At 44.9% G+C, this 22,166-nt stretch overlaps 1 protein-coding gene across 1 annotated transcript in view; it reads left to right on the forward strand.

Moving 5' to 3' along the window:
* Positions 1-9,324, forward strand: part of LOC126235400 (protein enabled homolog) — a 123,551-nt gene extending 114,227 nt beyond the window's left edge. Inside the window, exon 3 of the mRNA XM_049944122.1 lies at positions 9,003-9,324. Within this exon, the coding sequence (XP_049800079.1) occupies positions 9,003-9,324 (322 nt within the window). The remainder of the gene's footprint in view (positions 1-9,002) is intronic.
* Positions 9,325-22,166: the final 12,842 nt, after the last annotated feature.

Below are 22,166 nucleotides of genomic sequence, written 5' to 3' on the forward strand. Positions count from 1 at the left end.
ATGTTCGACTACTGCCCTGGCCAGCACATTCTCCAGATCTCTCACAAATTGAAATCGTCTGGTCAATGGTGGCCGAGCTACTGGCTCGAAACAATACGACAGTCATTACTCTTGATGAACTGTGGTATCGTGTTGGAGCTGCATGGGCAGCTGTACCTGTACACGCCATCCAAGCTCTGTTTGATTCAATGCCAAGGCGTTGTTCTGCGTACTGATTTCTCAGGATATATGCACCCAAATTGCGTGAAAATGTCATCATATGTCAGTTCTAGTATAATATGTATTTGTCCAATCAATACCCGTTTATCATCTGCATTTCTTGTTGGTGTAGCGATTTTAAGGGTCAGTAGTGTAATAATATTATGAAAAGGATAGTATGCAACCCACCGCATACAGGAAGCGTCGAGCTGCAGATGGACACAACTAAAACACTGCTAAACACATAATTCGGAAATAAAAAACTAGCACACACACATGACCACTGTCTCGGGCCACAATGGCTAGATATAGTGGCGATGTGTGTGTCTGAGTCGAGCTTGTAAATGTGTATGTGTTTTCTGTAGCAGCGATGTATGTGTCTGAATTGTGCTTGTGTGAAGGTGTATGAGTTTTCTATTTGCAAAGAAAGCCTTTTTCGTATGAAATCTTGAAAAGATATGTTTGTAAAACATATATGACCTATGTGTAAGATCGAGATAAGTAACTAGCGGACGAGGAACGCCACTCAGCTACCTACTTCTAAACGTGTGGTCTATTGAAGAAGAACGACAGCAGATCGAGAGAGAGGGAGAGAAAGAGAGAGAGGAGGTGGTTGCGTCGCTGACAGCCTGGTGTTGGGGAGTGGGGCGGAGGGAGGGGGGGGGCGATTAGCAGCAGAGGCCTCTGACATCCGACAGGCAGTACAGTAGGCATCGGCTGGCGCGGAGCTGGGAGGGGAGGAGGGCTATTGTCACAGAGGCACTGGCGGCGTGCTCGTATGGAAGTAAGCGGATTCCGGCGCGGCCCCGGCTGTTTGCCGCGGGCTAAATGCTGCCTGCCTTCACCTCTGCCAGTGGCGCCTTTTTCGCGCCTACGTCTGCACCGCTTTCCCTTTTCTCTTGCATCCTTCCGTGGGTGTAATGCAGCTTTCCGTCTCACCCTCCCTTGTAACGGTCGTTTCATCTCTGTCTAGAAATTAAAACCTATCCTTACTTAATTTAAATTGGTTGGATTTATATTCGATGTTTGTGGCACATTGTGAAATACCATTAAACTCCCGTTACTCGATTCTTTAAAGACTCGTACTCCCGTGTATATGCGTCATGTCTCGCGAAATATACTACAATAATATAATATTGCACGTACATTCAGCGGTATATGTGGATATTATCTGCGAAATACTCTACTGGCCATACAAATTGAAATTGCTACACCAAGAATAAACGCAGATGATAAACGGGTATTCATTGGACAAATATATTATACTAGAACTGATATGTGATTACATTTTCACGCATTTTGGGTGCATAGATCCTGAGAAATCAGTACCCAGAACAACCACTTCTGGCCGTAATAACAGCCTAGATATGCCTGGTCATTAAGTCAAACAGAGCTTGGATGGCGTGTACAGGTAAAGCTGCCCATGCAGCTTCAACACGATACCACAGTTCATCAAGAGTAGTGACTGGCGAACTGTGACGAGCCAGTTGCTCGGCCACCATTGACAAGACGTTATCAGTTGGTGAGAGATCTGGAGAATGTGCTGGCCAGGGCAGCAGTCGAACATTTTCTGTATCCAGAGAGGCCCGTCATTGCGAACAAGAGGTGACCGAGACGCGTAACCAATGGCACCGCATACAATCACGCCGGGTGACACGCCAGTATGGCGATGACGAATACACGCTTCCAATGTGCGTTCACCATGATGTCGCCAAACACGGATGCGACGATCATGATGCTGTAAACCTAGATTCATCCGAAAAAATGACGTTTTGCCATTCGTGCACCCAAGTTCGTCGTTGAGTACACCATCGCAAGCGCTCCTGTCTGTGATGCAGCGTCAAGGGTAACTGCAGCCATGGTCTCCGAGCTGATAGTCCATAGTCTTGCAAACGTCCCCATCTGTTGACTGAGGGATCGAGATGTGGCTGCACGATCCGTTACAGCCATGCGTATAAGATGCCTGTCATCTCGACTGCTAGTGATACGAGGCTATTGGGATTCAGCACGGAGTTCCATATTACTCTCCCGAACCCACCGATTCCATATTTTGCTAACAGTCATTGGATCTCGACCAACGCGAGCAGCAATGTCGCTATACGATAAACCGCAATCGCGACCTTTATCAAAAGCGGAAACGTGATGGTACGCATTTCTCCTCCTTACACGAGGCATCACAACAACGTTTCACCAGGCAACGCCGGTCAACTGCTGTTTGTGTACAAGAAATCGGTTGGAAACGTTCCTCATGTCAGCACAGTGTTGGTGTCGCGACCGGCGCCAACCTTGTGTGAATGCTCTGAAAAGCTGATCATTTGCATATCACAGCATCTTCTTACTGTCTGTCAAATTTCGCGTCTGGAGCGCGTCTTCTTCGTGGTGTAGCAATTTTAATGGCCAGCAGTGTATGTTGCGAATACAGTCATTCAGTAGTAAAGAAGCAATAAATTGAACTGTCGTGACTGACGCAGATGTTTTATTACATCAACATCGAAAACGTAGTTAAGGATATACTTCGTTCATCATCTTGTGGGGCTGTCACTTAGAAAAAATTTTCTAAGGGTTTGAAATTATGTGTAAAGTTGGTTGGAAATCGCTTATTTCCTGAATATTTGCAACTACGTGTAAAGTGTCGGAAACGGCTAAATACTCTCATTCTCAAATACTGGGTGAATGTAGTCTAGGTAATCTGCGCGCCTTGAGTTACGCTTCCTCAAAGAGATATACAGTGTTTCTAACTGTAATACTTGACTTACCGTGCTAAGCCTTCAACAAAAGCTTATAGCTGTTAAACAGCCGATCACGGCAGCATTTTACATGTATCAGCTCGCTCAATAGCCGTATGGAATATTCAAAAATCGAGCTTTTTGCCCCTGGAAGTCGTTAGTTAGGCAACCTGCAGCGGAGACTGCACCGTGCATAGGATTCCCCGTTTAGTAATGTGGATGTCACTGTGTAACGATTCGGAGCTGGGAAGTTTAACAATATAGTGTGTTTCAAACACAAAAGGGCACACACTGAGGTGACAATAGTCATGGGAAACCTAATATTGCATCGTACTTCCTTTTGCCCGTCGTAGTGCAAAAACTCGACGTGGCGGGACACCACAAGTCGCTGGAATTCCCCTACAGAAATACTGAGCCATGCTGCCTCTATAGCCGTCCATAATTGCGAACGTGTTGCCGATGTAGGATGTTCTAGACGGCCCGAACTCTCGCTTATGTCCCATAAATATTCAATGGGACTCATGTCTGCCGATCTGTGTGGCCAGATCATCCGCTCAAACTGTCCAGAATGTTCTTCAGACCAGTTGCGAATAACTGTGGCCCGGTAACAAAACGTAGTTGTTTGGGAACATTAAGTCCTTGAACGGCTACAAATGGTCTCCAAATAGCCGAACATGACAGTTTACAGTTAGTTGGACCAGAGGACCCAGTCCAGTCTGCATCACGCTAGAACCCTGCTATCAGCCCTTACTAACTGAAATCGGGACTCATCTTACCAGGCCACAGTTTTCCAATTGTCTAGAGTCCAGCCGATATGGAGGCGATGTCGTGCTGATAGCAAAGGCGCTGGCATCGTCGTCTGCTGCCGTTGTTCATTAATGCCAAATGTCCTAACGGATAAGATCATCGTTCGTCCCACATTCATTTCTGCGGCTATTTCACGCAGTGTTACTTGTCTGTTAGCACTGACAACTCTATTCAAACGACGCTGTTGTCGGTCGTTAAGCGAAGGCCGTCGGCCATTGCGCAGTCCGTGCTGAGAGGTAATGCCTGGAATTTGGTATTCTCGGTACACTCTTGACACTGTGGTTCTCGAAATATTGAAATCCCTAACGAATTCCGAAAGTGAATGTCTCAGGCATCTAGCTCCATGTATCATTCCCCGTTCAAAATATGTTAATCCCCTTCGTGAGGCCATAATCACCTAGAACACCTTTTCACATGAACCACAGTCAACTACAAATGACAGTTCCGCCAATGCACTGCCTTTTATACCTTATGTACGCGATAAGTATACGTGCATATTGCTATCCCATGATTTTTGTCACCTGAGTGTATCTTCTAAACGAGAGAATTTTAAGTAACTCATTGAAAACAATGTTTGATTTAAAAAAATAATCCCATTTTACAATGTCATATCTTTAACAACACGCAAAGACAACCTGGGGGTACTTTTTTTCCGTTGCGTTAGAAATGTTCGATATTCCCTTTACAGGACGCACGAGAAACTTTTCCCCCACACTTTTGCTTGTCTAGCCTTACAATGTTCACTGTTGTTCCTATGCGACGTTATAACTCACCGAAAATCGTAGGAGGGTGAGACATATAACCGGAGTCTTTAACAAACACCGTCGTGTAATCAGGTGAGTTTGGAGGCCAGTGGTGCAACGCGAGATCCTTATGGTCCTTATCGTTGATCATTGGCGCTGGACACGTCTATTAGATTACCATTCCCATTACTGTCCAGAATCGATTTTGGAAAAGTTGCACTGTCTGAAGGATCGAGGTCTTTACTGCACATATTGTGTCCTCTACAACGCATGCTCTGATGATTATTTTCAGACCAATAAACCTCTGAAACTATTTGTCACAGAAGCTTTGAAGACTTTCGCTTACGTGTTTTGAGAAATAGAAGTCGTTAATAATCCACCTGCAGAACAAATATCATTAATTGTCTGTTGAGGCAGGGAAAAACTTTCTCCTTAGTTATCATCAAACGGTACTTGACTTCACAATCCAGGCTTGTACATAAATAGAGATAGTTAAGGGGAGTTAGAACGGAATTTTTTTTCATATTTTCGGATTTTTATCTCATCATAAAATTTTCAATTTTCCGAATAAAATATATATGTATATAAACTCACGTGGGAAGTATTTTTTTTTTTAATGTTATCTACACCAGTTGGTTAAAATTTTTACGTGCGTTACTTCAAGATCTAATGAAATCTGTAATTTTTATATAGAAGGCTGTGGATTGCTGTGTTGTAAAGATCATGTATAGAAGAGGATGGGTACCAGGCTGAGGAAGTTGAAACGAAGTTTGAGAGACAAGAAACTTTCTGATGGTAAAACCATAAGAGGCAGGCTGACAGACAAAATGATTGAGTAGTGTTATGGGGTGGCCATTAGAAATAATAGTGAGGAATTGTTGAAAATCAAGCAGGCAGTAGGGGCTACTTTCTTCCACAGACTGTTAACTGATGAAAAACCAGTACACAACCTTTGCCCTCCTGGACCTGATTCATGGAGCAATTGCTGCAATGCTCAGTACTCAAACAGTTCGTAGAGCCATAAACATTCCATCCCATGAGCAGTCATGGATACCATAAAACCTATTTACAGAGACCTGGCAAATCCTGAATTACTGAAAAAGTGTCTGCATGGTCAGACTCAAAGTCCCAATGAGTCTTTCAATAATCTTACATGGACTCGCTTATCAAAAAATGTTTTTGTTTGAATGAAGACTCTAAAGTGGGGTGTCAGTGACGCTGTCATTGGTTTTAATGATGGCAACATTGGCAGGATGAAAGTACTACAGCATATGGGAATTAATCCCGGAGCAAACTGCTTCAGAGAACTTGAACGGATGGAAAAGGTTCACTTGAGAAAGCATAGTATACAGTGCAGTTGGCTCCACTAAGGAGTCCAGAAAGAAGAGAAGAAGAGAAAGCTTGTAGAAAGATAAAGAGGATGATACACAGTATGGTGCAGGGTGCTTCTGAGTGACTAAAAATAAAAAATTAAGCATATATTAAGTTAGTTACAGTCTTTTGAAATTTTAGAAGCCGTTCCTGAAAATTTACATTTTCTGTTGTATTTTTCCCTAAATCTCAGAAACCACTTCGAGTAGGGTATTCAAATCTTCAGGGAGTAATAACATACATATCCTGAGTCCACTGAACTAAAAGAACAACATAATGTTATGTATAATTAAAATTATTTAGGATAACGTACAAAAAGAGTATACAAAATTTTAACCGTGTAATTAAAAAATAGTATTTCCGAAAGCAGCGGCTGAAATGCAATTATTGTAGTTCAGTAGACTTAGAACATACAGTTTAATGGCCTGTAAAAGTTTCATGTCAATGGCAACAGTGGTTCCTGAAATACAGAGAAGACAAGTTACTAAATTTAACAGTGTCGGGATAGGGCGTTCCAACTCCCCTTAAGGATAACGGTTACGTCAAATTACCAGCAATGAAATCTTTTGTGGTCGGATCATCAGACTTAGTTGCCGCTAATAATTATGAGAATTTCAGGGCAATTTTCGTTTAAAAGTTGATTATGGTGACTCAAATCTACGACATTATCTTGAAACGTCCGCTCCCCCGGTAGCTGAGTGGTCATCGCGACAGAATATCAATCCTAAGGGCCCGGGTTCGATTCCCCGCTGGGTCGGAGATTTTCTCCGCTCAGGGACTGGGTGTTGTGTTGTCCTTATCATCATCATTTCATCCCCATCGACGCGCAGGTCGCCGAAGTGGCGTCAAATCTAAAGACCTGCACCTGGCGAACGGTCTACCCGACGGGAGGCCCTAGCCACACGTTATTAGTATATCTTGAAACTATTTCTTTCAGTCTCACAAATACAAATAAATATACATAACGTCGAGGTACGAGGGCTGTTCGGAAATAAGGTCTGATCTGGCGCTAAATGAACGCCACAGTTGAAATCCGATCACATTGAGCACGTAAAGCTACCTAGAAAAAGTGTCTGCCACCAAGTATTAGGCCCGGTGAGACATTTCGCCTGATGTCGTGCAGCCAACATGACATAACTGCCATGCGCGTCCTTCCTCATGACGGTTCTCGGTCGCACTCTAGCGGGGCAATGAAGAGATACTTCTGCAGCGTTCTGGATGGGAAGTGTATGATCACCCACAATAGAGCGCGTAACTGGTTCCCTCTGAGTTTCATCTCTGCTCACATTGACCGCTGCCTATGAAGACAACATTTTGGCAGAGACAACTAACTATAGACCACCGTAGAGAATTGGAGGAAAGGATGGGCGTCTGCCTTCTATGACGAGGATATTGGAAAGTTGGTGGGACACTAGGACAAAAGTCTAACTTGGAGCGGCGACTAAGTAGAGAAGTAGCTGGAAAGTGTAGCGAACTGTTGCAAATGAAATGTTTATGGTATTCACATTCCATTTCGTGACCGATCGGACTTCCGAATAGCCCTCGTATTTGTGGCATCGTGGCTGGCCCCTTATGATCCTGCCACCAGCCGCACACCACTGCACCGCAGGTTGCCGCACTATCAAGACGCCTGCAACTCAACTGCAGCTCATCTAACCTCCGACAGTTGCCGCAGTATGTGGGGGCGCCACATCTGCCACATATATCGCTGCTTCTGCCAGCACTAGCTCGCTTCCACGAACCACGTGATACTAGCACAACTCCGTAGTAGTCCTGTGCCACATGGCCTTATACGATGAAGCCTAGCAGCTCGCCAACCAGTGAGAGTTCCAGTCTTAACTTCGACGTCTCAACATCGCCACTCGGCACGGGATATTCAACGAGTATATTCGCCAGGGAGAACCTAAGACATCATTAGTGCAGTGCATATGGAGTTCGCCCATGGTAGGACTTCCCTGGTGTGACTCGTTGTTTCTCACCCTGTATCTTCAAGAACTGTATTATATTGGAAAAATTCTCATCATATCATGATGATCTTTTCACTTACATTTATTTGGAAGCTGTTTTAGTTGCCATCCAGAACTAAATGTTATTGTGTACTCGTGTATTCTCTGTGTTAGTAATAAAGAGGTATCGTTGTAATAAGGATCTATTACTCTTGGCTAACTGGGCACGCTTCTCTTCTGGTAGTATCTATCACACCAACGGGATGCTAAAGTGGTGATGAAGTAAAAGTTTCTTTTCTTTATTTACCACTCCCATACCAATGATGACAGTTTTCTTTGTGAGACTTCATCCCTAGTGTCTTGAGCTCAACCAGGTAATTTTGCTCCCCCACATTTCATGATTCTATTTCTTATCCCTTCTTGTACTGCCTTCTTTGTGTCTCGTGCTAGTGCACCTTCATTCCTTGTCCCAGCATTTTTTTAGACGTTACACTGCTTCTGTCTGCTTCCCTTTCTGTCTGTCAATATTGAAACATCCTTCGTATTTTTGTTACTGGTCAAGGGTCAGCAGTTACACTGTTTGCCCCAGCACATCGCTCAGTTGACACAGCAATGTTCGTTGGCGACGGCACCACGTGCTACAGATGGAGCAGCACAGCTTCTAAGTCGCGCATGGCACATTCTGCGCAACCAGAGATCTTCTCAGGTGGGGCCTCACCCGTCCTGATGCTCCTCTTGCCCAGGACTCCTCTACACTGACTCTGCTTCTTGCAGAGTCCGACAGTGCCTTGGGTTCATGGCCAACCTTTATTGCTGCGCTGGCCCACCTCTTTCAGGTTTATGCTCTTCCAGTGTTTCTCTCCTGGACTCTTCCATAGTTTCAGCCTCTGGCCATTCTACCTCTTGCACACTCACCTCCAGCGCTGCCCCCTCTGAGCTAGACCAGCGCCCCCTTCCCCCGCGCCTGCTACCCCAGCGTCGCCTCTTCAGATACCGACACCTCTGACGTCCACGCCACGACGTCTAGTGTCTTTGAAGACTCCAACACCAGAAGCTTCAGTGCCAGCGGCTACAGCGCCGCTGGCCCCCGTGCCACAAGCTCCAGCTCCACTGGCTCCAGCGCCACTGGCAATCGTGCGCTCCATACCCAGCTCCAGGGCGAGCAGTTTCAGCGCTGTCGGTTTCTGCACACGCGGCTCCTGCACTACCAGCTCCTGTGCTGTCGTCTCCAGCCCTGCCAACTGGTCCCTCGGTGCCTGCTCTTCCAGCACCGTCTGCTCCAGAGCTACCGGTTCCAGCGCCATCAGCTCCTGTGCATCCGGCACCTGCACTGACAGCTCCCTGCCACCATCTCTGGCCCCACCAGCTGGTCCAGCACTGCCAGCTCATCCGGTGCCTGCTGCTCTGGGGCCGCTGGCTCTGTCAGCTCCTACACCTGAGTCTCCACTAGTTCCTGCACCACGGACACTGCCAACTCCTGCGCCATGGGCCTCGTCGGTTCCTGCACCACTCATGATCAGCCTGAGTTACTAATAACGTTCAATTGTTCTTGACTACCTGGGCACACTTTTCTCCTGGTAGCGTGCGTCACTTACAATGGGATACTAAAGTATCAGCATGTGCAAAGAGAAATACAAGATGTTATAAAGCAAATTCCAGCTAAGTTTTCACTCCGTTTTCGAATCATGATGAAGTTTTCATGCCAAAGATAGAGATTAAGAGTGTCAGCGTCAAATACTGCAGTTCCCTTAGAACATAATTATAGTTGTCGATGGAAAATGTAACTTCAGTGTTAAGTTGTGTGATGGAATTGTCCAGTTAAATGCTTAAACATAGGATGGGGTAGGAAATCGTACAAGGGCGAACTCAGAGTAGCAGCTTCATTTATCATTTGAATGTATACATTTATTTAACCACCAGATAATAGCATGAATAAACAAGTACAATAATGAAAATTAATTGTGAGCAGCAGGGTAAGACTAATTACTTGCTTGCAGCAATAACTGGCTTTAAAAAATGATTTTACCTCAACAAGCCACAAAACGCAGTGCCAGATTAAATATAAAGCAGAAAAAATAACCTTTCATTACGAATCAGAAGTTACTCCAAGGGCAACAACAAAGATATCTTTAAGACACCTTAAGAACAGGTCACTTAAGGCTTTCAAAGGACTTCAAAGGACTTCTGAAAAACTGCTCAACTTTTTAATCACACAAATCCTTGTCACACAAGAGGGCAAACACACTGCTAAAAACAGCACAAAATCTACTAAAAATTTGGTCAAGTACCAAAACAGCAGAATAGATTAAGGTTGTCCACATATGAGGCAAGCACAATCGCAATTTAGGCTCAAATAAATAATTATGCTAAAATGATTTGGAAATATTCCCGTAACATAATAATCAAGACGATACCTTGTGCTTAAGCAAATTTAGAAAAGACTTAGCTACAATGAATTTATAAAATGGGCTATCATATTCCAGAGGATATGTACAACTTTAAATAAGACTTTAAATAAGGTTCCACAGATCAGAAAATTAAGTAATATAGCCACAACTTAAAATTTATTAGCAGACAGTGTGAACCAGCGCGCTACGGCAAATACGGACGCATCTCAGAGGCATCCAATAAACGCCATGGAGGTGCATAACTGAAACAAACCCCTACGGCCACCAGCTGCAGAAAAACTAGCCGTGAAGCTCGGGAGACTAAGTAGGGCTGTTAACAAACACCACGTAGGTGAAACATCGGCCGAACAAACAAGTTAAGCAAATATATTAATGGTCACCTTCTCGCGAAATGGTCAGCATCAGGCCTCTTAATATGCCACCAAATTTCAAAAATTAATCTGTAACCAGATTTGCAAAATATCAAGAATGCGTGGTTCGAGAGTCGTTCCGGAAGTTTATTCGTGAAAACTGCAGGAGTTACATAAGTCAACACAGTAAAGTTAAACAGAGCAGTATTTCAGCTACAGACTGTCATTTTTCCACATAGTCACTACCATTCGTTATGCACTTTTGCCGACGATGAACAGAGCTTGCATGCCCGCTTGTAAAAAGTCGGAAGCAGCTGAGGCTAACCACTTCCTTACAGCTTTGACAACAGCATCAGAGTCTTGTAAATGTTCGTCATATAGTCCAACTTTTAGAGACCGAAAGAGATGGAAGTCTGAAGACACTAAATCTGGACTGTACAGTGGATGTGGTAAGACAGTCCAGCCGAATTTTGCAACGAGTTGCGTGGTCGCAAAACTGGTGTGGAGCCTGGAGTTATCACGTTGCAGGTGAAAGCTGGTCTTCTTCTCTGGCCTTACCCTGGAAACTCGGGCTTTCAGCTTAGTCAGTGTCGTCTTGTACCGTGCTGAATTGAAAGTTGCTTGAGGCTCCAGGACATCCAAAAGAACCACACCCAGGCTATCCCAGAAGACTGTGCACTTCACTTTGCCTGCAGACGGCTGGGTCTTCAATTTCTTCTTTGAAGGAGAATTCGCGTGGACTGTCTTTTGGATTCCAGCTAGTAGTGGTGACACCACATCTCATCTCTCGTGACGATGCTATTCAAAAATTGTAATCTTCAGCTTCATATTGGGCCAGTAGGTCCTGACAAATTTCCATTCGATGAGTTTTTTGTTCTTCTGTAAGCATCCGAGGGACCCATCTCACACAGACTTTACGATAACCAATGTGTCCCAACATTGTTTCCAAAGCATTACAGCCGACATTCAGTTTTGCACACAATTCTCTGGTCATTATCCGCCGATCAGCACGGATGAGTTGAGCAAGACACTGTTCATTACGAGGGATGACAGCTATTCAGGGTCAGCCAAGCCATGGCTTGTCATGCACACCTTTTTCACCACCTTGAAAAATGCCGTATCCATCGCCTTTGCTCACGTTATTGTATCGTCTCCATACACCTTTAGCCTACGTCGAAGAATTTCACTAGGCGCAATTTCTTCAGCAGTGAGGAATTCACTCACACATCGCTGTTTTATATGCGTGTCCATATCAGACTCCACTTTGAAACACTCCTCTGCTGGCGCCGACCACCGCAGAACAACGGACCCGCCTGCAAATGAAAGAGGAAGGTTCAAGCATTAGAACTGCACCGACGACATCTGGCGCGCACATCCAAAGCCACCACGAACAAATAGGTGACATCACTTTCGGAATGACCCTCGTAGTGACGAAGGTAAAGTCCCTTAAACCGTTTATCTGAATAAATTTTGATACGGGAAAACTTAATAAATGGCCAGAGAATACGATCTGACAGTAATTTAGCCAAACCACACGGCAAGGAACCTGGCGTGAACCAAACAGCTATGTAAGGAAAATACCAAGCTTACCTCTAAGAGACGGTACTTAATAATTAGATCTTACAAGTAATGCTTCCTCTGTGGTATTTAGACATGGGAATCTACAACACAGTTTTATCACATATATTAAATACAGTAAATTTCCGTTAAAGCAAACAAAATATAAAATAAATGATTAGATGCAAAATCAACCAGTAGTTCGTCTTCTACCTTCCAAACCTCACAGAAGCTCTTCTGCGAAACTTACAGAACTAGCACTCCTGGAAGAAAGGACATTGCGGAGACATGGCTTAGCCACAGGCTGTAGGATGTTTCCAGAATGAGATTTTGCAGCGGAGTATGCGCTGATATGAAACTTCCTGGCAGATTAAAACTGTGTGTCGTACAGAAACTCGAACTCGGGACCTTTGCCTTTCGCGGGCAAATGCTCTACCAACTGTGAGGTTTCGAAGGTAGGAGACGAGATACTGGCAGAATTGGAGCTCTGAGTACGGGTCGTGAGTAGTGCTTGGGTAGCTCAGCTGTGAGATTTGGAAAGTAGGAGACGAGGTACTGGCAGAATTGGAGCTGGCAGAAGGACGCCGTATTCAGCTCAGTGTCCTAACTCCGACTTCACCGGTTACACCAAGTCTGAACATAAACAGAGCTAACGGCCGACCAACCTACTACGTCCGGAACTCGGCTCGTGGAGCTCTATAGTCCACTGTCACTCGCTGCCTCGCTCTTATTGGCCACCAACGCAGTTCAATGCCTACTTTAGGACTCGCTCTGCCAGAGATAATCATCGACGAGCTATAATATTCGTGCTGCCAGTGGTAAGGTTAGTGAATAACGCTCGAAATCAAGGCACGTGAAATAGATTGCGAGCCCCCGATGGCTCATCCAGTCAGTAACAAAGCTTATAGACATATTATATCTTTCAAGTTCACCCTTTGTTGCAGTTATCCACCAGCAATCATGAAATTGGTAACAGCTGCAGACATTTTCTCGAAAGGACTTTTTTGATTATGGTACTACCATCATACCTATATATGACTAGATATTTCGTATCGAAAGATACGCTAAGTTGAGTGCGATAATAGCCAAAGTTCTAAACAAGTTGTTTGGGAAGTTCATAACTGCCATCTTGAGCATGCGTTATAAACTGAGAGGCCAAAAGTCACGGGAAAAGTTGTTCATTTGAATATGTGCTGTGTATGACCAAGATCAAAACGATCGGATTGAAAAGGGTGCAAGAGAAGAATGTAGTCTATCGCCACTACTGTTCAATATGTACATTCAAGAAGCAATTACGGAACTAAAAGAAAGTTTCAAGAGTTCAGTTAAAATTCAGGGTAAAAGGACACCAATGATAGAATTCGCTGATGACACTTCTATCCTCAAAGAAAGCAAAGGAGAATTACAGGACCTATTGAATAGAATGAACTGTCAAACGAGTACAGAATATGGATTGAGAGTAAAGCGAAGAAAGACGAAAGTAAGAAGGAGTAGCAGAAGTGAGACTAGCGTGGATCGCTATTGGGAAGCACGAAGGAGGCCATGTTAAGGAATTCTCTCATCATGGAAGTAAAGTAACACACGACGAACGATGCAAGAAGGACACTAAAGAAAACGTACTCACAGATTAGTACCGGACAGAGGGCATTCCTGGTCAAACGAAGGCTGCTAGTTTAAACATCGGCCTTAATATGAGAAAGATGTTTCTGATAACGTACTTTAGGAGCAAAGCATTGTATGGTAATGAATCATGGATTGTGTCACAACCGGAAAAGAAGAGGACCGAAGCATTTGTATGTGGTACTACGGAATGATTTTCTTGGGTAACTCACCACTTAGACATAAAGCACTGATTGCACAAAAGAGAGCAATGAGAATAATTAGTGGTCTTCACCCAAGGACGTCATGTAGGCACCTAATCAAGCAGTTAGGTATTTTAACTGCACCATCAGAGCACCTATATTCGCTAATGAAATTCCGTTATAAATAATCCATCTCAATTCGCGAAGAACAACACTAGAGGGGAAAAATGACCTTTACTATCCGTTATTGAAGCTGTCAGTTGCTCAAAAAGAAGTACATTATTCAGCAACAAAAACTTTTGATCATTTGCCCAACAATATAAAGTGTCTGGCAGGTAGGAGATAAAGTTTTAAATCTAGCTTAAAATCATTTCTTTTGTCCCATAAGGACACAAAAAGCAGATTACCTCTGGCAAAAGGAGCATTCCTGGCCAAGAGAAATCCATTAGTATCAAACATTGGTCTCAATTTGCGGAAGAAATTTCTGAGAAAGTACGTTTGTAACACAGCATTGGACAGCAGTGACACATCGAATGCGGAAAAACCGGAACAGAAGAAAATCGAAGTGTTTGAGATGTGATGCTACAGAAGAAAGTTGAGATTTAAGTGGACTCCTAATGAATGAGGAGATGCTCCGCAGAATCAGCGAGGAAAGGAATGTATGAGAAACACTGACAAGAAGAAGGCACAGGGTGATAGTGCATTTGTGATAGGTGATAGCAGGGCACAGGACTACTCGAGTGGAATGCCCGAACCCAACTGAGGATACAGTATCACAATATTCTTTATCAAAACATGCAGTGTTGCATATTGGTAAAAACTTTGACAACCTGATTACAATAGCTGGCGCTTACCCATAAAAATAAAAAAATACAATGCTTAAAAACTTGAGTTTACAATGTATATGTATACTTACATATGACTCAGCTCAAAACAAGTTAACAATCATTGCAAGACATTTTTAATGCAAACTGGAGGGGTCGGGGGGGGGGGGGGTGGTGTATGTTCCACAAGTAGGATGATATTTCAAACTAAATTTAGAATTTAAGTCCAATAACAATAATTCCCTGAATCATAAGCGAAATGAACATTAAATATTCAACTAGCACCTCCGAAAACGGGAACTTCGAGCGCAACACAACTTCAAAAATTTACTAAATCTAAATCACCGCGGAGAAAACCTTTTAGGCAGCAAGTTAATTTATCAGACCTCCAGCCGGATGGTCCCAGTGGAATCAGAAATATTTGCTCTTAAAATAGTGTGACCTATAAATTACAATTTAAAGAGGAAGGATTTTCCTGAGAACCTGCAATACATTAATTATGGTGCCATTCCACTAGGCACCCTTCAGAGAGCATGGCACGTCTGACTACACTGGTCACCAACAAATCCTGAGGCAGTGCACGACACGACGCACACAAAGTAAGTCCCATTCCATAACATAAAAAAGAACAATAAAATCACGGCCAAGTGTGACGGTACTTGCCGAGCCACCAAGCTTTAGGAAGCAACAATATATGAGAATGAACCGTCCAAGTAGTGAAAGCAAGGATATTTTTTTAAATCTCAACACAGGCTGCTGTTGCGATTCATAAGACCAACGTAGTTTTATCTTTAAACTGCCACCCAGGAAAGTGAAAATTAATGAAACCACTACTCTACCTTTCTTACATAATTACAACCAAAGCAGGCAGCTTTTACCACATAATCACGGCCACACTAGCCTAGCAACACTAATTTGGCGTAAGGTAAAGCAAACTGCTTTGGAATTTTACAGAGATTATAATGTCCGCCCCCGGTGGTTGAGTGGACGCCGGCAAGGTAGCTCAGTGTGTTCGGTCAGAGAGCAGTTTGGCCTCCTCAATAAAAAAAACTTAGTCCAAGGATCAACAAACGAACTTGACTGGATGTCATGTGACATCCGCAACGACCAAACACAACGATCAACCACGAACAAAATGAAAAAAAAAGTGGTCAGCGCGACGGACTGTCGATCCTCAGGGCCCGGGTTCGATACCCGGCTGGGTCGGAGATTTTCTCCGCTCACGGACTGGGTGTTGTGTTGTCCTAATCATCATCATTTCATCCCCATCGACGCGCAAGTCGCCGAAGTGGCGTCAAATGGAAAGACTTGCACCAGGTCGGCGGTCTACCCGACGGGAGGCCCTCGTCACACGACATTATTATTATTAGTGATTATAATGGCACTTCCGAATTAGAAACAGTTGAAGAATAAAGGCAGAATCACAGCTAGTTAGAACCTCTACTGGCTTCAAACAACAACACCTTCAATAGTATGTCCCTTTCACAGCGATAGCCAAACCACTTCTAAGGCACAACCGTTAACATTGGAACACTGGCCTTATCAACAGGCACAACCAACCGTTGCAGCTCTATAGGAGGGGCAGAATTCAGATACTACTGAATGAGAACACTAAGAGAGTGCAATCACAGCCAGGTACGGTTTCTAACAAGAAATTTCTCGACAGCAACTTAATAGTTCGGGTCATATTAGGTATAGCAGCAAACATCTCTCCCGCAAGGAAATGCAGTCAGAAGCAGCAGTGAGAAGGTCGAAGACACGATGCGATGCCCCGGGCCGCGCGGGATTAGCCGAGCGGTGTAAGGCGCTGCAGTCATGGACTGTGCGGCTGGTTCCGGCGGAGGTTCGAGTCCTCCTTCGGGCATGGGTGTGTGTGTTTCTCCTTAGGATAATTTAGGTTAAGTAGTGTGTAAGCTTAGCGACTGATGATCTTAGCAGTTAAGTCCCATAAGATTTCACACACTTTTTTGATGCCACAGGACAGGACACGACTGCGCCCAGGCGTAAACCGGCCAAGGACAGAAAAAGAAACCTTGAGTGCTGTGTGCATTTCTTATGCAAATGACACGTTTCACATTATAACGGTTACCGTGAGATTGATCAATGGAACACGTAACTAACTAACGACTTCCACTGCGGACTTGCCAATCCCAGTTCCGCTACAAGGAGGCGTCGCGCCGCGCAGTCCCATTCAGCTGTGCCGAACCTCTGCGTCCCGTCGAGCCAACAGCGACCCCGCTATGCTCCAGCCCTGGCGGGCGCCCCGACCACAATCGCCTCGCTAATCGACACACGGGCGTACTGCCCTCTCCCGATCGTCCCCGTAACTCTCTCTCTCCAACCTCGCAGCACACCTCCTGATCACATGACCGTTTTTTTCACTTTATTGTGATTTCCATTCCCCATCAGGGGCGGGCTGGCTGCAGCAAAGCTCTGCTCTTCAGCCGAGATACATACACTACTGGCCATTAAAATTGCCACACCACGAAGATGACGTGCTACACACGCGAAATTTAACAGACGGGAAGAAGATGCTGTGGTATGCAAATGATTAGCTTTTCAGAGCATTCACACAAGGTCCGTGCCGGTGGCAACACCTACAACGTGCTGACATGAGGAAAGTTTCCAACCGATTTCTCATACAAAAACAGCAGTTGACCGGCGTTGACTGGTCGAACGTTGTTGTGATGCCTCGTGTTAGGAGGAGAAATGCGTGCCATCACGCTTCCGACTTTGATAAAGGTCGGATTGTAGCCTATCTCGATTGCGGTTTATCGTATCGGGACATTGCTGCTCGCGTTGGTCGAGATCCAATGACTGTTAGCAGAATATGGAATCGGTGGGTTCAGGAGAGTGATACGGAACGCCGTGCTGGATCCCAACGGCCTCGTGTCACTAGCAGTCGAGATGACAGGTATCTTATCCGCATGGCTGTAACGATTCGTGCAGCCACGTCTCGGTCCCTGAGTCAACAGATGGGGACGTTTGCAAGACAACAACCATCTGTACGAACAGTTCGACGACGTTTGCAGCAGCATGGACTATCAGCTCGGATAGCATTTCTGCGTTTACCCTCGACGCTGCATCACAGACAGGAGTGCCTGCAATGGTGTACTCAACGACGAACCTGGGTGCACGAATGGCAAAACATCATTTTTTCGGATGAATCCAGGGTCCGTTTACTGCATCATGACGGTCGCATCCGTGTTTGGCGCAATCGCGGTGAACGCACATTGGAAGCGTGTATTCGTCATCGCCATACTGGCGTATCACCCGGCGTGATGGTATAGGGTGCCATTGGTTACACGTTTCGGCCACCTCTTGTTCGCATTGACGGAACTTTGAACAGTGGACGTTACATTTCGCATATGTTACGACCCGTCGCTCTACCCTTCATTCGATCCCTGCGAAACCCTACATTTCAGCAGGATAATGCACGACCGCATGTTGCAGGTCCTGTACAGGCCTTTCTGGATACAGAAAATGTTCGACTGCTGCCCTGGCAAGCACTTTCTCCAGATCTCTCACCAATTGAAAACGTCTGGTCAATGGTGGCCGAGCAACTGGCTCGTCACAATACGCCAGTCACTACTCTTGATGAAATGTGGTATCGTGTTGAAGCTGCATGGACAGCTCTATCTGTACAAGCCACCCAAGCTCTTTTTGACTCAATACCCAGGCGTATCAATGCCGTTATTACGGCCAGAGGTGGTTGTTCTGGGTACTGATTTCTTAGGATCTATGCGCCCAAATTGCATGAAAATGAAGTCTCATGTCAGTTCTAGTATAATATATTTGTCCAATGAATACCCTTTTGTTATCTGCATTTCTTCTTGATGTAGCAATTTTAATGGCCAGTAGTGTAAATAGACAGGAAGACATGTAAAACAATATAAAAAAGAAAACATGGCGGAATATAGAAACAAAAACGGAGTAACAGAAGAAAAGAAAGCAACAAAGCGGTGACTTAAATCGGAGATAAAAATCTAAAAAAGGTATGTTACACAAAAAACGCATACTAAATTAAAGGGCACCAGGCTGAGTACGGCCAGAGCATAAGAGTCGTAGAACGATGGAAACAGCCACGCGATGGATGGCGTAGCATGTAACAGTCATGGACAAAAAACAGGTCGAGCTCACAATTAAAACCACGTCGCTAGACGACAGTGTATAACGGCACCGAAACACAACACTAACGCATCACACTGATAATGAATAAAAACGTGGGCTGATCTGCCAGGGGGGGACTAGGGAAAAGGGAAAAAGGGGAAAAGGAGGCGAGGAGGAGGGGAGAGAAAGGGGGATGAGATGGGGGGGGGGCGCCGAAGGAGGGCCTAGGAGGGAAGGGACAGGTTAAAGAGCCTGTATAGGGAGAGAGTGGCCAACCGGACGATACGGCGGCCATTTTTCTGCCCAACTGCAGGCGGGACTTTTGAATGGCCAGTAGTGGAATAGTGGAGTACACACTCACCGAATCAAAAGCACAAGACAATATCGCGAAATCATTCGTTAAATCCCTTTGTTTATAAGAATAATGTGATATAATAATTTTCACACACTTTTTTGATGCCACAGGACAGGACACGACTGCGCCCAGGTCTGTTTTCAAATTTAACTATGTATATTGCAAGTTGTTTTATATGTAGTAAAAAGCAAAAACGACTTACTTCGCATAGATAAGAGTGCTTGGTTGGTTTCCACAAGGCTCCTGTTTGATTTATGTCAGCCCTGTTGACTGTGACTGCCCAGTGTTTTCGTCTTTCTTCGTTGCGTGGAAATGCTAACATGCGAAATCCACCTTCCCCTCTATTGGAACAACCAAATGCAGCACAACCTGGCATCGTTTACGAACGTATGTAGAACGAATTACAGACGTCAAAAACAATACTGTACAATTAGTAATGTGTTTACTTCAAAAATGTAGGCCTACCGACTTCATCACGAAATGCTTCATTATTTCAACTCGTATTAAGATCGCAAACGCTAATTACGTACTAAAAACGATATACAGCTAAATCGAACATGCATGCACAACGCATAACAAGTCTCTCAATAATTCAAACACCTTTTAATCGTTTCCGAAAGTCCTCTGAACTTCAGTTCAACTCAAAAGCACGGCGAACATAGGTAGCGCGAGAGACGTTTGGCGCCAATTTTCTGCCAAAGCTAATCAACCAATCACGGGCAACTTCACCTATGGCCACTCTCTCTGTAAACAGGCTCTCTAGGACAGGTAAGGAAAATAGCCGAGGAGGGGTGCAGGAAATCAGGGAGGGAAGGAGGAAAATCCTCTCTGAGAGGAGGAGGGGAGAGGAAAAAGGGGGCCCTGGGGATGGGGGAAACAAGCCCAGATAGGATGGGTAGATGTCACGGCGAAGTTCAACATCTGGGAGGGGCACACATGACCGTCCTAGCCCAGTCCTTTAAAGCTTTGCACAGCCAATCACGCCACAGCAAAGGCCAACGAAATGGAAGAGATGACATACGACGAGCGCGAGAGATGAAGATTACACTGTCTGTCTGTTAAGACATTAGGGAACAACTTCCATGGTACTAGAGGGAGCTGTGGAGGGTAGAGATTGGGATACCTCAAGTAAATAATTGAGAACATAGGTTGCAAAGGGAAAAAATGCTGTGTTACACAGTATTAACGTCATGTCTCTTGGAGGTGACTAAATTTTTGTACGGCTTGCTTATGGTCCGCCGTTGAAGCGCTGGATGGTCAATCAGCAGGGTGGCTGGCAGACACGCAGACAGCTGTACAGCGCCCCACTGTGCCGGTTGCAGTATTTTCCGAGCGGCCACATTTCAGAGGAGATAAGCGACGCCAGGGCGGGGTCCCGCCAGCGTTTAATTCGGAGCCGGCCGGTCGCGTGCCCCCAGCAGATAGTGCGCCCGCATCGCCTCTGCCGCTGCTATCGGAGCGCCGAATATTTCACCGTGTATCTCCAAACCCAGCGGCTTCGCCCCGCCGTATCCAGCGCGAGCAAATAATTCATCTTCCATTAGCTCGCCGGCCGATTGCGGCTATTGCTGCAGAGCATCGGGACGGCGTCGCGAACCTGTTTCCGCTACTGAAACTGCTACCGCAATTTCGCAAACGAGTTTCTTGCAAACTAGCGTAAAATGGATGACTTAAAAAAGGCAAATCGCGGATCTTGGCGCTCTAGCAGGGAGATGTGCTTACAGTTTCCTCTGGAGAGAGAATGATTGGCTTAGTTTAAAATGCGTGCAACCCTCTAGGGGAATGTTAACTGTTTGACTGTACGCGGACCATACCAGAGTTGTCTTAAAGAGTAACCGAAACACCGTGCGAAGCATGTGATTGTAATAGTTAAGGAACCTCAATTCATACATTACGGGATTATACAATTTTTTACCAGAACGAAACACTTCCAGTAACCCAGAGAGAAGAAAAACTACAGCACAAATTTAGCGAAATATCAAGGTATGCTTGAAAGTATTAGGAGTCTACCAGGGGACGGCAAGAGTTGGATCAGCCGCAGAAGAAACCCACGTAGCTGCGCTGTAGAGGCTGGTCATGAACAAGACCGTGGGGAGATGAATCATAGATAGAAACTGAATCATATATGAAACTCATACAATACAGGCTGTCGTGGGCGGTGGTTACTTCGGTCGAACCTTCCGGACTGAGACTTTTTCTTAATTCCCTCCGCAAGAAGTATACCGGGCTGCTTCCGATCCGGCCAGTTAAAGATTCGCAGCTCTTTTCGTCCGATTACCAGTGAGGTACTAATGGGACAGAGGAGGTTCCCAATTGGAGTTAATGGTTTAGGTATTAATCTGATAACCTAAAGTCACCTCCGAATTTGATGATTTGAATTATTTTAACCGGTTGAGACGCAGTGTTTGATACACCATTTGATTAAAGATATAGGGACACTAACTAGTCGTCTTCCTAACGGCTTGAACTCTGTTGGGGGCATTTTCAACGAGATGTTAGGATGTCTGTGTAGGATTGACAGCCCATTCTCCCTCAAGAGCTGCCACTAGGAGAAGGCAGTGCTGTTGGATGCTGGGATCTGAAGTCAGATTGACGGTCTGACTCATCCCAAAGCTGTACCATTGGGTTCAGACCCGGACTCTAGGAGGAATGTTATTGCCCACAAACTACTACCTCACAGATGCTACTGTGTGACCCTTATAATAGTTATCATTACATAACATATGAAAATTATTGTAATAAGAAATCTTGTCAATCATTTTAAAGGTTGATTGTGCTTTAGATTTCACTCCCCTTTATCCTCTTACACACGTGTATACAGTTTGGGAGTTTACTTTGTTCAAATGGTTCAAATGGCTCTCACCACTATGGGACTTAACATCTGACTTCATCAGTCCCCTAGAACTTAGAACTACTTAAACCTAACCAACCTAAGGACATCACACATAGCCATGCCCGAGGCAGGATTC

Source organism: Schistocerca nitens, chromosome 2, assembly GCF_023898315.1.
Source record: "Schistocerca nitens isolate TAMUIC-IGC-003100 chromosome 2, iqSchNite1.1, whole genome shotgun sequence".
In the NCBI taxonomy this organism is placed as follows: domain Eukaryota; kingdom Metazoa; phylum Arthropoda; class Insecta; order Orthoptera; family Acrididae; genus Schistocerca; species Schistocerca nitens.